The 16,906-nt window shown below is 44.6% G+C and overlaps 1 protein-coding gene across 1 annotated transcript in view; it reads right to left on the bottom strand.

Moving 5' to 3' along the window:
- Positions 1-16,906, bottom strand: part of MED13L (mediator complex subunit 13L) — a 165,770-nt gene that overhangs the window by 46,081 nt on the left and 102,783 nt on the right. The window contains exons 5-10 of the mRNA XM_028711063.2: positions 14,245-14,390; positions 10,004-10,195; positions 9,442-9,630; positions 4,564-4,726; positions 2,480-2,584; positions 639-1,364 (exon numbers count right to left, since the gene is read on the bottom strand). Of these exons, the coding sequence (XP_028566896.2) occupies positions 639-1,364; positions 2,480-2,584; positions 4,564-4,726; positions 9,442-9,630; positions 10,004-10,195; positions 14,245-14,390 (1,521 nt within the window). The remainder of the gene's footprint in view (positions 1-638; positions 1,365-2,479; positions 2,585-4,563; positions 4,727-9,441; positions 9,631-10,003; positions 10,196-14,244; positions 14,391-16,906) is intronic.

Genomic DNA, 16,906 nt, shown 5'->3' with positions numbered 1-16,906 from the left:
GGAGAGAAACAAACCTCCACTCAGCCTTCCCCCACCACCTAAGGCTAATGATTTCAACTGTTTCACAAATATATATATGAATATGGCACACTTTAAAAGTAGTGATCCATGTGTAAACATTTGGTCTAATGCAAACATGGGAGCGCTCTTGTGGTATTTTACTTCTGCATAAAAATTATACAGCTCGACTGGCACATACTGCAATTCCACAACAGGAGTGGTGCCATATAAAAGCCTGTCAATGAACTTTAAAAAGTGCCTATCAAGTTTCTTCTAAAGTTATAAGCAGAAGGCATTTCCTCTCTAAAACTATGACATGGCATTTCCTATTGGCCTTTAGAGGGAGACATTAATGCACTGTACAATATGAAACTACTGCCTGCCGCTCATTCAGCCCAGCACAGAACAGGAAACAACACTGAACCTCACATTTTTTTTCAAGCTGTGCTTTTACTCTCCATTTTGTCTGAAAACCTAAGGCCCAAAAGCTCATGTACTCATGGCTTGGGTCTTTTTCTGTACTACAAACATGCATCGTTAGCCAAGACATATAGAAGGACCACTAGCCACCAACACCCAGAGCAACCTCAAATGGCAACACCTGGGACAGACAGTAAGTCTTCCGGGAGTGTCCTTACCTTTTTAGTGCAGTGCTCTCAGGGGCAACATCCATTTTGGTGTCGTATCTTTCACACTGGAGTTCTGGTGGGCTGAAGTCTGGATCCCCAGTTGAAGGAAGAACATATCCCTGCCATTTATTTGATGACTCTTGGTTATGTATAACCCCACAATATAAAGCTGTCTCGCTGACTTCTGCCATCAGAGGAAGCCTCTGGCCCAAGAGGACTGTCCTTTCCTCTGCGCCGGCCATAGGCTGGAGCTCTAATCCATTGCTGTAGAGGGCTGGATTTACAGGAACTGATGGAGGGTCCAAACTGTCTGCTTCCTGCCCCCTTGGCTGGGGGCTAAGTGTGGGAGGCAGAGGGGATGTTGGGGAATGGGGGGAATCCATAGGATTCAAATTCGTTTGTTTGCTTGGGTGCCTGGGTGGAAGAGTGAGCTGCTTTTCATATTTCCTGTTGCTAGGGGCTTCCAAAGAGGGCTCCATCCCCGCCAAGGCCAGCTTTTGTCCTGAAGGGTCCTGCTCCATACACAGCTCTTCAGTGACAGACGGACGATGGTGAAATGGCAGCAGCGATCTTTTTTGGAGTTTTTCCGACTTCTCTTGCCTCTCTGTGGTTTTGTGCTTAGAGGCAGGAGGTGGCAAGGCAGAAGAGGATGAGGATCCTGCGCCAAACCCTGGTTGTGATATCGTTGGTGGACGACTGGAACCCACAGCACAGCGCTGCTTGAGAAGCTTATGCCTGGAAGAGAAACAGCAAGAAGAATTTACCAAGTGGACTGTAAAGAAGAGTAAAGAGGGTGAAGTGTTAAGTTTGTATGCTGATGCATCTAGATTTCTCCTCCATCTCATTTGTAAGTGGCTTTGCAACAGTAGCAAGTTATTTTGGTGATTCATCTGTTTCGAACCTGTCACTACCTTGACTTTCACATGAACTCCCCTGACAGCTAGATAAAACCAGTCGTCATGAAATACTCAAATCATGTGTAAAGCATTTTCTGGATAATCCTATGAATTTGTTCTGGAGGGGGGCAAAAATATATATTCACTTGCTTGTTTCCTCATCTCCTTAGAATGAAGACTTCTTCTACACAGTCATTCATCATGGAGACTCAAGATCGGCCCTCCACACCAAGCCAAATTGTCATCAGTTTTACAGGTAGTGAAAGGGGTGGCTGTCTCTACAGAGGGTGAGAACCTCACACAATGGCAAGTTCATGCAAAACTCCAATTATGTGGTGTGAGGCAGCAGGACTGTGGCCATCTGTCCCGTCTACCAAGCATACTTTGCTGCAACCTCTGCCCTGCCATATGTTTACGTCATAATGTTGCCCAATATGTCTAACCTACAGAGGCATGGACCTAAGAAGCCCCATCATTGGTGCCTTAAGCAAACTGATTCTATGTGGCTGCTTTTATGACAGATTATAAGGCACTTGAGAGAACAACCAACTTTTGTAATAGACCAACAGTTTGAAGGGGTAGGTACACACGCTGATGATAAAGATTGGTATGACTGACCAGGAAGAAAGCAGCTCAGGCATCATACAATAAACAGTTAATAAGTCCCATCCTTTAAAACCTGGTGCTACAATGTAAGATTTCACCCTGGTCTTAGGAAGCCAAAACAGGAATGCCTTGCCAAATCCAGTGAAACTGCCAGCTCTGGATACAGGCACTTAGCAGACTGAATGGCTTTTGGGATGATCCCACAACTTTGTTAAGCAGAAGCTAAGCATGTGCTTGTCTGGCACAACCTTTAAACAGAGAGCCCCCCCCCCACACACACACACAAACAGGTATTCATGACAGAAACCACCCCTAATCATCTTGAGAATTATTCTCTTATGCACTGACCTGGAGCAAGAACAGCACACTCTTTGGACTGGATCAACAAAATCCCAAGTAACACAGCTTCTGGGGGCCTCTTCCTCCACATTAGTAGCAGTAATTTGACTCCTCCTGATACACAAAGAAATAATTATTTAGAAATAAGTCAGCAGTCACCACGGTAGCAGAATTCAATTTGTGATCTTATAAGCTACAGGAAAAGAATGCTGTGATCATTAGAGAATCTTGCAGCAACTACAACTGGGCACAAATCCTGGGCCCTTTGTTGTTCATCATCTTTATAAACAATTTGGATGAAGGCACTGAGGGGACGCTCATCAAATTTGCAGATGACACCAAACTGGGGGGGGGGGGGTCAAGATGACCTTAACTGATTGGAGACCTGGGCCCCAACTAACAAAATGAATTTCAACAGGGACAAATGTAAGGTTCTGCACTCGGGCGGGAGCAGGGCACCCAGCACAGGTGAGGGGGCAGCCGCAATGGCACCCCACCGGGATCGCGCTGCCCGTGGTGGTACACACACACACCCCACTCCTCTTCCTCCGCCAGTGGCACTTAGACAGGAAGAACCAGATGCACAAATGTAAAATGGGGGACATCCGATTTACTAGCAGTACATGTGAAAAGGATCTAGGGATGTTAGTGGACCAAAACTGAACATGAGTCAACAGTGTGATGCAGCAGCAAAAAAAGCTAATGCTATTCTAGGCTACATCAATAGAAGTATAGCTTCCAGATCAAGGGAAGTAACAGTACCACTATATTCTGCCTTGGTCAGACCACACCTGGAATACTGTGTCCAATTCTGGACACCACAATTAAAAAAGGACATTGACAAGCCAGAACATGTGCAGAGGTGGGAGACCAAAATGGAAATCAAGGCTTATGAGGAAGAGTTGAGGGAACTGGGTATGTTTAGCCTGGAAATGTGGAGACTGAGAGGAGAGATGATAGCTATTTTCCAATATTGAAAGGGCTGTCACATGAAAGATGGAACAAGCTTGTTTTCTCTTGCTCCAGAAGCTAGGACCCAAACCAAACATATCTGACAAAACAACCAAAGTGGGAAGTACATAAATTAAAATTAGGAATCCAAAACCTTTAGAAATACGTAGTGAAAACCTTAAAGGACTAAGTGTTGAAAGCAACCATACACAGATACCTTTAAGTGTCAAGTGGCAGCTTTCTCTCAGAAGACACCCAGCAGTGGTTGTGACAAGCCTCCACTGGCCCATTTTCTGAACTACACAATAACCTTAACTCTGGGTTGGAACATGAAGCTGCCAAAGTAGTACAGAGCTCCAACCTTCATTCTACAAAGTCAATCAGTAATTGGATGCCTTATTTAAGATTAATAAATTATTAAATGGAAATAAATTAAAAGCAAGCCATGTTCCATTTCCCCTATAATTATTATTGCACCTTAATAAAGCACACATCCCCATTTTTCTATATATATATATATATATATATATATATATATATATATATAAGCTCTTGCCTCAGACATGTGTGTGTGTGTGTGTGTGTGTGTGTGTGTGTGTGTGTGTGTGTGTGGCAAGAGCTCTTCCTTAGGGTAGAGGACCATACATAGTTCATGGACAGAACATGTCCTCTGCATGCAGAAGGAAGCAGATTCAATCTCCCACACTTCCAGATAGGGATGTTCTTAAATTTGTTTGACTCACAGTTCTTTTGTAGTACCTCAGGTTTCAACTCAGGGTTAAGGCCACAGTTTATAATGCCATGTTCTTCACACATGGCACAACATGAGGAATCTCCTGAACCTTCAAGGGAAGAGAGCTGTGCAATCCCTGAGCTTATCTGACTAAAACCTAGACAGACTTTCTTCCTACACTCTGTGCAAGCCCTCCACCAGCACAGGTTATTTTGACTCTGCTCCGCTACTGAGCCAGCCACTAACCTTCACAACAACAAGACAGACAATGCTTCTACATGGCATATTAAAATGCAAATGAGGAAAATGTTATCTATGGGAGGGGGGAAAACACCACCCTGATAACTGTTAGAACTGGATGCCAACTGCAAGTCAAAACAGAGGAAAACACGTGTGATTATTATCTTACTTGGACTGTGTCCTGTTGAGGATACATTCCTTCCAAACTCGGCGGACCATACGATTCTGGAATTTTGGAGGAATCTTCCCTGATTTCTTTGGACTTTGCACAGTGACCATACCGTCTGGTGCTGCTGAATGGCTGACTGTGCTTGGAATGCCTCCACTTTCACCTGCAAGATAAACAACAACATCATAGGATACAGTCATACCTCATGATGCATTAGGTTCAGGTTGCGTCTTTTCGGCTTGCGAACACGGCAAACCCAGAAGTGTATACTTCCGGGTTTCGCTGTACATGCGTGTGCAGAAGCGTTCTGTGCGCTTCGCACATGCGCAGAAGGGCTCTATCATGCTCCGCACTTGCGCAGAAGCGCCGCTCTAGTTGCGGACTTTTCAGGGTGCGAACGGCACCACTGTATAGCAAAAGGTACAAGAGTTAATTCCTGGAAATGATGTTCTTTGGGGGGCCAAAAATGTAGGATTAGAGTGAAGATTCAAGCCAGATCAGATATAACTTCATTGGCTTCATAAACCATAAATGAGTCAGGCTCACATACACTTTGCTCCAACTTCTTCAACTCATAACACCAGCTCTGGCATGGAGATCTTGGTTTGTTTGGACCAGAGTTCCCTGTCATGCCTAATATGGTGAATTCTGGCTTAACCAAACGAGAATATCCATGTTAAAGTCAGTGCATAAGGAGGGGGAGGGAGAATATGGGTCAAATATTATGTCCAAAACCAGCCTTTCATTTGGGTGACATCTTAAACCTTACATTTATTACCAGTTGCCACATTTATTATCAGACCATGGATTGGTTTGGACACCAACACCAAACTATGATTTAATGTTACATGAACAGGCCTCAGAGCTCCTATAACTGCTTTGTGAACTCCAGTTCCCTCATGCAGTTCCTTTTTTGGTGACAGAGCTTGCTGTTACACTTGAAGTGGGGAAACTACGATTTGCACAAACTATGGTATGTTTGCAACCCAGAATTTGGAAACATGGTTTGATTGCTTTTCCATTTGCAAAACAGGAAGCCAGAGAGGGCATAAAGGGAGGAAGAAACGTGAAAATCCAAGGCTTGCTCATATAATGGCAAAACACAGTTTGATCTTTAATCTGAATCAAGTTCATTTTGAAATTACTGCAGAGGTTGAGCTGATGTCATGCACAGTCATTCGGGACTGGCAATGTGTCCTCCCCCCGCGCCCCCGCCAAGGCAGTAAAACTGCTTATGAATGGCACCAGCAACGGCTTCTGTTCTCTGTTATGAATGATATCTTTAGACCAATTGGATGAGCGGCAGCACTCTAAGCATGAACTGGAACAGCAGAGGGAGCTTTGAGCTTGCTTAGCCTTCCTAACTGCATGTCACACACTATGTGCTTGAACTGAAAAAGGAGGTAGTAGTACAAATCCTCAACAAGGTCAAACATGTTTACAGAACTCCTTGTTCTTATGTCTGGCATGGCCAGAAAAAGCCTTATGAATAAAACACTGAAAGCAGCCAAAGCACTGCTACATCAGAAGGCGAAAAGGCAACCACGCCTGCCCCTGCTGTAAAAGGACGTCTGTGCCAGGGTTTTGTGTTTGCTGTTCTTTCCAGCGGCTACAAGTGTTTGCAAACCAGGTTGTACAATGGCATCCTGCTCTCTCACTTGGTTCTTACTACGCTGCTGTCAGCAGCCAGGGTCTCTCAAGGGACAGTTCCCCATCCCAAGTCTACGTTTCTGATCTGCAAATGCTGGCTGACGTGGAGCAAGCATCTGCGTGCAGTTGTGATGCTTTCAATAATGCCACAATGATGCAACCCTTCATAGGATCCAAGTCCTGGGTGGCGGCATGCAAACACTATCCTGCACAAGAATGAAGAAACAGGCACCAGCTAGCAACACATTTCTGGGATTTTCATAGACCTGATGTGCTGCATTCATTGACTGCCACATTCACAAAGGCATCAGTAGGAGTGTGCCTAGAAATGTAGACAAATCCTAAGACGTGAGCCAAATTGAGTTTGATTCTGAAAGCTCTACCCAAACACACACACACACAGAGAGAGAGAGGGAGAGAGAGAGAGAGAGAGAGAGAGAGAGAGAGGAGGGACCTCTGGAGCAATTCTGACAATGGGGGGAAAAACAGTGCAGACCGTGTGTCTGCCAGAAGTGAAACCTTTCTCCTCAAGCTTCCCATATAAGGAAAACACCAAGGTGGGGAGAGGGAGAGCTCTTTTGTGACTGACAGGTCTAGCTTCCAATAAGAGGAAATGATTTTACCAAAGATCTTCAACCACAGTGCTTTGGAGACGGGATGCTTTCCTCTATTCATCGCTCTCTGCTCGTTCTGTCTCTTCTGTGCAGTAACAACTACAGCAGGGTGGTCTAACATGTGGCCTGTGAGCCACATGTGGCCCTTGAGGCCTTTTAGGTGGCCCCTGGCAGAGCAGGGAATGGAAGTGGCTCCTGATGCAGCAGCAATGGCAGTGTGACCCAGCTTCAGGAAGGAGGCATGAGGGTTATGGCATGGTCCTAGAATCCTTCCACCTCCTTTCCCAGCTTTCGGGGAGGTGAACTAGATGACCCTCATGGTCCCTTCCATCTCTACAATTCTATGCTTCTATGCTCCATGACAAGAAGAGCCTGTGGGATCAGGACACTGTCCAATCTACTCCGGTATCCTGTTCTCAATGGGAAACCCGCAAGCCTGGATTCGAGCACTGTTCTCTCCTGTGCTTTCACCTTGAGTTTGCTTACTAAATATATTAAATCTATTGTGTATTTAACTGTATATATTTCATTAAATATATTGTGTTTATTTTAAAAAATATTGAATATATTGCAAACACTTTAATTTACGATGTGGAAATATCGTTCAGAGTGTGGCCCGTGGGCTGTGTGTTGAAATGCTCTTGCAGCTCACTTGGCGTAAGAGGTTGGACCAGCCCAATCTAAAGAGTTCTTTGTGATGGAGTTGAAAGCTTTTTGCTTATATTCTGAAATCAGTTTCTTTCTCTTGTTTTCTTGTATCTACCTCTCATTCCTTCTCAAAAGTCCTATCCATTTAGCCCTTTTGATTTATTCTTGGTGCAGTTTGTTTGACTGAGTCTTTCTTAAGGGTTGGCTTTTGTCTGTTATCCCTATCGCTTCCCCCAAGTCCTATATATACACTAGCTATATCATGAGGCATGTACAGGGTGGTGGTACGCCATATGTTGCCACCCCCACCCCACCCCCAGAGACAGAAGCGTTGGCAGTTATAGTCCAACAGCATCCGTAATATAATTAATTGCTAAAGTTGTTCTTTCTTAAAGCCTTCTCACATAGCTTTTTCAGCGAGAAGAGTAATACTCGCTATAATTAATTGCATCAACACAAAGCAGATCTGCCTACAGTGTGTGCCCAATACTAGAACCAGCTTATGTCCTTGGACATTGGCAGCCATGCAGGAAAGGAAATTATTACAACCGGATATACCTGTGTAGTGCTGAAGGACATGCCTTGCCTTTACCCAAAGTAAGTTAAGTACTTTCATTGATTTAAAAGAGACACACCACTTTAACAACCATCAAGGAACAGCAGAGGATATTAGATTGAGGTTTCACTAACACATAAAGACAACATTTTTATGACTCTGACTGGAACTCTTTCTGTTTCCTGAAAGCTGTAGAGCTCAGATTTTATAGCGCTTCTCAAAATTTTGCTCCATCACTATGCATTAAGAAGCATGTGTTTTGAAAATATTAATTTTACTGAAGGTGTAACTATGCATGGTAGTAACAGACCTATGTATTCAAATGCAAGTCAGTGCCAAACTCTGATTAGGGGAGGGGAGGAAACTTAAAATAGATACAGGGACAAGGTGCTGAATTCTTCTACTGCTTGCTACATTTGACTTGCACCTTGTCCACCTAAGCAATTTCCCCTTACACTTCATCAAGCCTTTGCTCCATCTAGCTTCACATTATCTACATGGACAGGCCCAGTTCTCCAGAGTTTCAGATGAGGGTCTTTTCTATCACAACCTGGAGATGCCAGGGGCTGATACCAGAACCTTTTGCATGCAAAGTATGTTCTCTACCACTGAGCTATGGTTTTCCCCAGTGCTTGGGAGTGCAGTGGTGTTGATGGTGTTAGAAAACCTCCTCCCACCCCAGTCCCAATGATAGCCCCCCACCAAAGTCTGCTATTCACACTATAAGTGATGTTTCTGTTCACTGGTGGTCCCAAACTGTTTAAAATTTAAAAATGAGATGTGCTCATTGCAACTACTGTTGATGTGCCACATCTAGTTTGCCCCAAGGGCTAGAAGAAAGTCCCACCAGGGGAAATACAGATAGCAGGAGGGGATTAACACAAAACATAGCAGACAGAGGAAAAATCCAACAAGCTCTCCCTCCACTTTTTATATGAACTGAGCATGAGCTGTCTCAGGGAAAGAACTGGGTGGTAGGAGCTGTGCTGTCCTCCTGGGCCAGGGCACTGCCTCCTGCTATGCTCCTGAAAGTGACTCGGCCAGGACAGGGAGAGAGAGTTTCCAAGGAGGGCAAGACAGCCAGAACCAGCACTGACATTGGCAAGGAAGCAGGGTACCTCTGTCCAGCACCCTCCTACGAGGAATCCAGCTGCCATCTAGTCAAGGTGTACAAGAGAAGAACTGTGTGGCAGGTGCTGCCCTGCTGTCCTGGTCTGGGCCCTGTCACCTACTATGAATCCTGGATCTGATGTGAGCAGGAAGAATACTTCTGAGTACAGCCTGGTCTTTATTAAGGTGAAGACTGCAAGAACGATCACTGACATTGGCAAGGAGCTTCTGTTCTTCTTCTAGACAGGCAGAATACACATAAAGGTTTTAAAAGAACTGTAAGGTGGCTTCCTCGCTTACCTATGACGGTCTGCTCTGGAGAGGTGGGTGGTGTGAGTAACATTCCACAACTGCTGGGATCTTTCGCGTTGCCAGCTCCCTGCTGTGTCATGCTGTTGTGGGCTCCTAGCGTGGAAGTGTTTTGTGACACAGGAATATCATTTTGCGAGATAAGAACGAAAGCTGAAGGATATACCATTCGGACGCCACCTGTTAAGGCAGGAGTGAAGCGACAAGAGTAGGCTATGAATGCTTTTAAACGTTTCCGATTTAGCGAAATTGTTTCTGCTTCGATACACAAATTTTAACTACACAGCCAAAATCCATTATTCATAAAAATCATCTTTTTGAAACGGTCACGTTTGTAACTAATAGGCAGCACGGATCAATAGTCTGAGATCATCGTGAGCTAGAAGACAAAGCAGCTACCAAATCTTAAGGCCAAGTAGTATCTCCAAAATTCTTTAGTATTAACAGATCCACAGTAAAGACTGCTACATATTGAACAGGGCTGCATTTTTTAACTTTTTGAATGGCAGTCGCAGGAGGGGAAAAGCTATATGAGCAAAATATTGAACATTACCAACTATGACTTCTACTGCCACCGGAAAATCGTCATCATATCCCAGTTCTTCCTCTTTCAAGTTCTCTTTCTTCTTCAACACCATTGGGTAAAAATACTGCCACTCCTCAATTAGCTTCCGGGTTGCTGGGTCAGACATCTTGTATGCTTGGCCCGTTAATGTACCACTTAAGCCATAAGGGCTTATCAGCACTGATAAAACAAGGGGGGAAAGAAAACAAAAAGATAGTTCAGCATACAGCCTCACCTCAGGCCCCAGCACACATTGCAATAGCCTAAACAAATTTACTCTGAAGTCAGCCCCACTATTCCATGGGGCTTACTTTCCAGGAACTGTGAACTGTCCTGGGATCTATGGATGAAGGGTGGTATAACAACAACAACAACAACAACAACAACAACAACAACAACAACAACAACAACAACACCGTATTTTTCGCCCCATAGGGCGCACCGCCCCATAGGACGCACCTAGTTTTTTTGGCGGGGAAATAAAGGGGGGTAATTATTATTTTTTCCCCCAGGCGCGGGGCTGGCACGGGGGAAGCCCGAGCTTCCCCCGACCCCAGCACCCAGAACAGCCTGCTATCCGCAAGCCTAGGGAGCCCAGCGGGAATTCGTGCCGGTGTCCCCAGGCTTGCGGAGAGCTGTGCGAAGCCCGGACGCACTCTTCAGCGAGCCCCAGGCTTCAGAATGCAGGCAGCTCTGCGAAGCCCGGGACTGCAGGCAGCTCTGCGCAGCCCTCGGGAGCCCATCGCGAATTCGCGCCGGGCTCCCTAGGGTTGCGCAGAGCTGCACGAAGTCCAGGACTGCAGGCAGCTCTGTGCAACCCTTGGGAGACCGGTGTGAAGTCGCGCCGGTCTCCCAAGGGTTGCGCAGATCTTCCTGAACCCTGGAGAGCGAGAGGGGTCGGTGCACACCGACCCCTCTCGCTCTCCAGGCTTCAGCGAAAGCCTGCATTCGCCCCATAGGGCGCACACACATTTCCCCTTCATTTTTGGAGGGGAAAAAGTGCGTCCTATAGGGCAAAAAATACGGTAATAATAATAATACAACCAAAATGTTGCCCTAATAAGTAGCTTCTTACTATACACAGCTCATAAACACACAGACAAATTAGAAGTATTTTGGCTGGGGGATTGTGGGGAAGAAGCATGTTTTAATTCTGGCCAAATGTATATATATTGTTGTCAATTCAATTTAAAATTGGCTCCTAAACCTTGCAAACCTGGCCAAAGAATGTTCTGTTAAGGACCTCAAAGTACTCTGTGCAGCATTGAGACTCTCAGAGCATGTTGTCCTCTCAGCTGTGGAAAGCAGAGAGATTTAAAAATGTGATAGTAAAGAAGACGCAGCTCAAATTAATTAAGTGTTTTCCTCCTCAAGTGTCATTATTTAAGATCATTTGATGTTTTTAAGGCCACTGAGTTTAAGGATTTAAATCTGGGGATAACTCTGGAGTAAGAAGATTATAGAGTAAGGACGATCCGTCCTCCAGCTGTAGCTTGGCAACCAGCCTTTCATGCAAATCACATGCTAATTAATTAATTGCATGCTAATTGGATGTCTCCTCCCTCATTTCCTGGCCTGTCCACTTCTACAGCCTTCATTCTTCATCTCTGATCTCTTTTATTCATTCTAGAATGCCCCCATTTTTAAAACATCTCCATATCCCAGTTCTCTTGCTGAGGCTTCCTTTATAAGTTTAATTTGTTTATTTAGTTACATTAACATCTGACCTCTGTGCTGCCATGGAACCCAAGGCAGAAAATATTTATTTACATGCTACATTTTTATCCTGCCGTTCCTTCGAGGAGCTCGAGGCAATGTACAATGCATCCTCCACTTCTAGTTTCAATACTCTTCTGAAAACCTTTTTCCTTCTAGCTGTTCTATAAATTCCTCCCCCCCCCCCCGCAAACTTATTCAATCATTTCAGAAGCATTCCTTGTCATTTTAAATATACTTTTAATTTCTCTCTCTCTTCCTTGCTTCCCTGTTTATTCAACCCCATTTGTAAACTTATCAACTATGGATGGTTTTCAGGCAACAACTTTTAAAAATGCTTTGCAGTTTGTACAGCACCAGACACATTGCTGACATCCCACTATCCAGCAAAGCAAGGCATTCAGCTCTGTAAACAATTTTATTCATATAGGAGCCTCAAGGACTAACAGCTGCTGAACTTTATATTCTACAGCAAAAAAGGTAAACGAAGAGTTAAAAAACCGACATTGCATCAATTATATTGAACATCTCTTTTTGAAAACAATCTGGCATTTTGTAGCAAATTAAGAATATTTAAAATTGCCTAACGAAGAGCTTGGACACGTGCATTCCTTTTCATTAGAAAAAAAAGGTGCAAACAATAATTACTAGCCCTTTGCTTATTAGGTAGGCAACGCTTAAGCACATTTAACTCTGCTGGACTATGGCCCTCATCTTGAATTAAGTGATCCTGCTTAAAGTGTCTGTACAGAAACAGTCAAACAGAAATTCATTATTTCACAATTGACTCCTTTGTCTCACTAGGCAGATATAATCCTTTAGTGCAAAAGGATGCAAGCTGCATGGCCAGAAGACATGGATTTACTCCTAGATAGTAAAAATGGTCTACTTAGTTTCAGACCGATATTTGTTAATTGTTACAACAACCAATTAGCGCACACACCTCTTCAGGAAATATATTAATTAACAAATAGAAAACTTCATTTAAACCTGGGGGGTGAGGGTAATTTAAATCACCAATTTACGAAAGTCCACCATGTGGCAAATTAAAAGCTCACATTAAGTCCAATTAAAGCAGATATTTGAAGGTGGGAAAGGAAAGGAACACACTGAAGGTGGTGTCATCCAACAGTGAATAGCACAGAAGGTACTCAATACATCTATTAAAATGGAGAAGGGGGACCTTCCGTTAATATCAATACTCACACACAGGGGCCCATCAGAGCTGAGGCTTAAAAGGACTAAGTTTCTTACAGCAGCTACTGAGCTTTAGCACTGTCTGTCACCAAGCTAAAGTTCTAGGAAGGGTTTATAAATACAGGTCATGTGCTCAACAACCAGTGCACTATTCTTATCATTCAATCAATTAGCCTAGTTTGCCCATCATGCTATGCCAAACCATGGTTTAGCATTTACATGTAAGTATCCAGGCTCCAGGAGGGTTTGTGGCTGCTTTGTTCCTCCTCCTGTCATTCTGCTACTGTGCTACATACACCATGTCACCTAAACATGGGCTCAGGGTTTAACTCTCTCCAGATTAACCACAAGCTGAAACCAAGGTTTGTAACAATGGCATACAACCCATGATTTGTGAAGCAGAGCTAAACAGTGAGCCAGGGTTTGGAAGATATCCTAAGCTTAGTGCACCACAGCAGCAGAGTAAAGGGAGGAGGAGCAAAATGGTTGCATTCTCCCCTCGGAGAGCCCGTGCATTTACATTAAGCCAGGATAAGGTTTTACTCAAGTGATGGACTATGCTGAATCAGCAAAGCTAACAGTTAAAATAAGTGAACTTAACAATGATTACTTCATGGAAGAATAGAAGCCTTTTTCGGACTATTTAAAGAAATGATGAATTTGTGTGAGCAGGATTTGAACTATGAGCAACAGAAAGAATTGAAGACTATTGCATTATTGTTATGATATGAAGTAAAAGGTAAAGGACACCTGGACAGTTGAGTCCAGTCAAAGGCGACTATGGGGTTGTGGCGCTCATCTCGCTTTCAGGCCAATGGAGCTGGTGTTTGTCCACAGACAGCTTTCCGGGTCATGTGGCCAGCGTGACTAAACAGCTTCTGGCGCAACTGAGCACCGTGACAGAAACCAGAGCACACGAAAATGCCATTTACCTTCCTGCCGCAGGGGTACCTATTTATCTACTTGCACTGGCATGCTTTTGAACTGCTAGGTTGGCAAGAGCTGGGACAGAGCAATGGGAGCTCACCCCGTCGCGGGGATTTGAACCGCCGACCTTCTGATCGGCAAGCCCAAGAGGCTCAGTGGTTTAGACCACAGCGCCACCCACGTCCAATGATATAAGAGAGGGGAGATGGGGTGCAGCAAAGGGGAGAGGAAAAAAACACCATGGAAAATGGAATGGGAAGTCAATAAAACAAAAGAAAAATTATTATGTATTGGAATGTCTATGTGATTATTTTTTTTGAAAATTTAGTAAAACTTATTTGAAAAAAGTTACTCCAGATGACAAGAAGACACGCACATAGGACACCTACCTTGGAATGGCATAGGGGAAGACTGAGCCATGTGGAGATGCTCCTCGCTGATCAGATATATTGGTTGGTGCTGGACGATCTCCACACTTGTACACACATTGCACTCCCCATGAAGGAAGAATGTGAAGGCGCAGGACAAATGCTCACTGAAAGGAAGAGAGAAGAGGGAAACGTGACAAAAGGTCGTTTAATCCTGGGATCAATGCTTCAGAGAATGGCAACAGAGATTCTATGGATCTTGCTGGAACAGAAACTACAACACATGGTGCTTGCATGGGTGTGAACACACTTTCATCTCCAACGTAAGTGGCAGAAACATCAAGCCCTTCCCTGCTGAAAAAGCAGAGAAGCATGTAGTGAAAAGGAGCCTGTATGCTGATCAAGACATCATACATTCAGTCTTCACAAGACTTCACACGAGAGTTGGAGCTGCTGCAAACTAAAGCCCATGCCTCAAAACAAATCACAATAAAGAACATGAACAAGGTTTTACTGCCTTAACCACAATCAAATCCCTTCACAAAAAAGGCATGTTGCAAAACAGGGAGCACGTGCCCCATTAAAATAAGTGCATTTTTAAAGAGTTGAGTTAACTTCTAACTTCCTTTCTTCTAGCAGATCAAGATGATCAGGTGACAGCAAAAACTGCAAGGTTTTTAGCGAGGGCAATCAGAATAAGATCTATTATTTGATTATTGATGTAAACCTCCAAAATGTATTTTGTATAGTTAAGTTTTTACCTCTATCTTCAGTACCTTTTATTTTATTGCTATGGCTAGTGGCTAATGCAAATAAAGATTCTTCTGATCTTGCTCTCTCTCTCTCTCTTCTAAGAGCACAGTCAGCTCAACCCTGGCTATGAAGCATGCATTTCATTAACTTCCAGCAACAATAGTAGTTTTCAGAACAAATCTCTTCAACTTAGTTGTTGAACGGAAACAGGGCTGCTCTGGTTCCACAGGGACAGTGTTGATAGCATATGCTAAGGCACCAGATTTTGTCTGCTTCACTACTAGCTGGAGGAGCAAGATGCTTGTTGGGCTATCGAGCACCCAGAGCCAGGTACATAGAACATGCAGCTCTGATCATTTCTTTATTGTTCAGCCTGCTGAACAACTGCTGAACAATCCCAACAGTCACTAGAAAATTCAAATATACCTTTGCCATACTGGGTATTTTAGATGTTTTAGATGCTATTCATCACTCAGTAACACTAGCTAGCCCTCTTCTACTTTATTCTAGCTCCCATTGAAACTGCTTAGTGCCCAAAGAGAAGACGATACTCCTGGGTCTTCCACACAATGGCTGCCCAGTGAATAAAGGCAGGGTGCGGGAAACACTAGGACACCCCAGTGTTTCCCAGAAAACATAACTGGCTTTATATGCAGGTGGAGAGGAGATAGCACTGCCTCACAACTCTGCCTCTGAGAATCGCAGAAGGGTGGGTTCCCTGCACCCTTATAGCTAAAGGGGAAGTGTGGCATTGCTCAGTTGTAAAGAAAAGTTGCTTCTGGGCAAAGTTTCCCAAAGTGAAAGAGAGTTGGGGTCAGCTGATTTCTGTTGAATCACTCATGACCGTGCCTTTGATCCTTGTTGCTTCCTTTGGCACAGAGCCCAGCTCTAAGAGAAAAGCACTGCCCAAGCCAACCCACAAGTACGCTTGAATGAAAGAAAACAAACAACTGGGATAATTTAGTGGACCACTCTTCAAATCACTGCAGCCGTTTAACCAGCCGGCCCTTATTGTAAAACTAAAGCTTCCACACATTATCCTATCACTAAAGGAGGAAAGATTTGCTCAAAAAGTCTTTTTGACGAGGCCAATATTTTTTCACCTACCCAAAAGAATGTTGAATGGTTTAACGTCTCAGAACTGCAAGCATAGTGTATTTATGACTTACGACTGGACAATGGTAAAGTTTAGTTAGTGATCCCTACTTTCAATATGACCCAATTCAGATATTGCAGCCAAACAATAATTAAGTTCTACTGAGCTTTACTATCCCTGGTGTTTTTATACTGTATTATTCCAATGAATGGAGTTTACAATACAGTGGTGCCTCGCAAGACGAAATTAATTCGTTCCGCAAGTCTCTTCGTCTTGCGGTTTTTTCGTCTTGCGATGCACGGTTTCCCATAGGAATGCATTGAAAATCAATTAATGCGTTCCTAGGGAAACCGCCTTCAGACCAGGTCCGGGGACAGTCTGTCCCCGGACCTCTTCTGAAGGCTGGGGGGGGGGGACAAGGGCTTTTCTTCCCACCCCCAGCATTTTAAAAAACCCTGCGACAGCGGAGGACTTCTCTGCTGTCCGGGGCGATCTTAAAATGCTGGCGGGCGGCATTTTAAAATCGCCCCGGACAGTGGAGGACTTCTCCGCTGTCCGGGGCGATTTAAAAGCCCCTGGGAAGGCAGGCAGGGGGGACAAAGACTTTCGCCCCCCGCCCGCCTTCAGAAGGTCTTCCCGCCCCCCCTCCCCGCTTCGGAACAGCGTTCCGAAGTGGGGCGGCTGGGGCAGGTGTCCCCGCCCCCCCTCCCCGCTTCGGAACAGCGTTCCGAAGTGGGGCGGCTGGGGCAGGTCTTCCCGCCCCCCCTCCCCGCTTCGGAACAGCGGGCTAAGCGGGACCTCCCGCCGGGCATGCAAGGCTTGCCGGCATCTCCC

Source organism: Podarcis muralis, chromosome 16 (genome assembly GCF_964188315.1).
Source record: "Podarcis muralis chromosome 16, rPodMur119.hap1.1, whole genome shotgun sequence".
NCBI classification, from domain to species: domain Eukaryota; kingdom Metazoa; phylum Chordata; class Lepidosauria; order Squamata; family Lacertidae; genus Podarcis; species Podarcis muralis.
The sequence above is the reverse complement of the archived record's forward strand: the minus strand, read 5'-3'. Positions and strand labels throughout refer to the sequence as shown.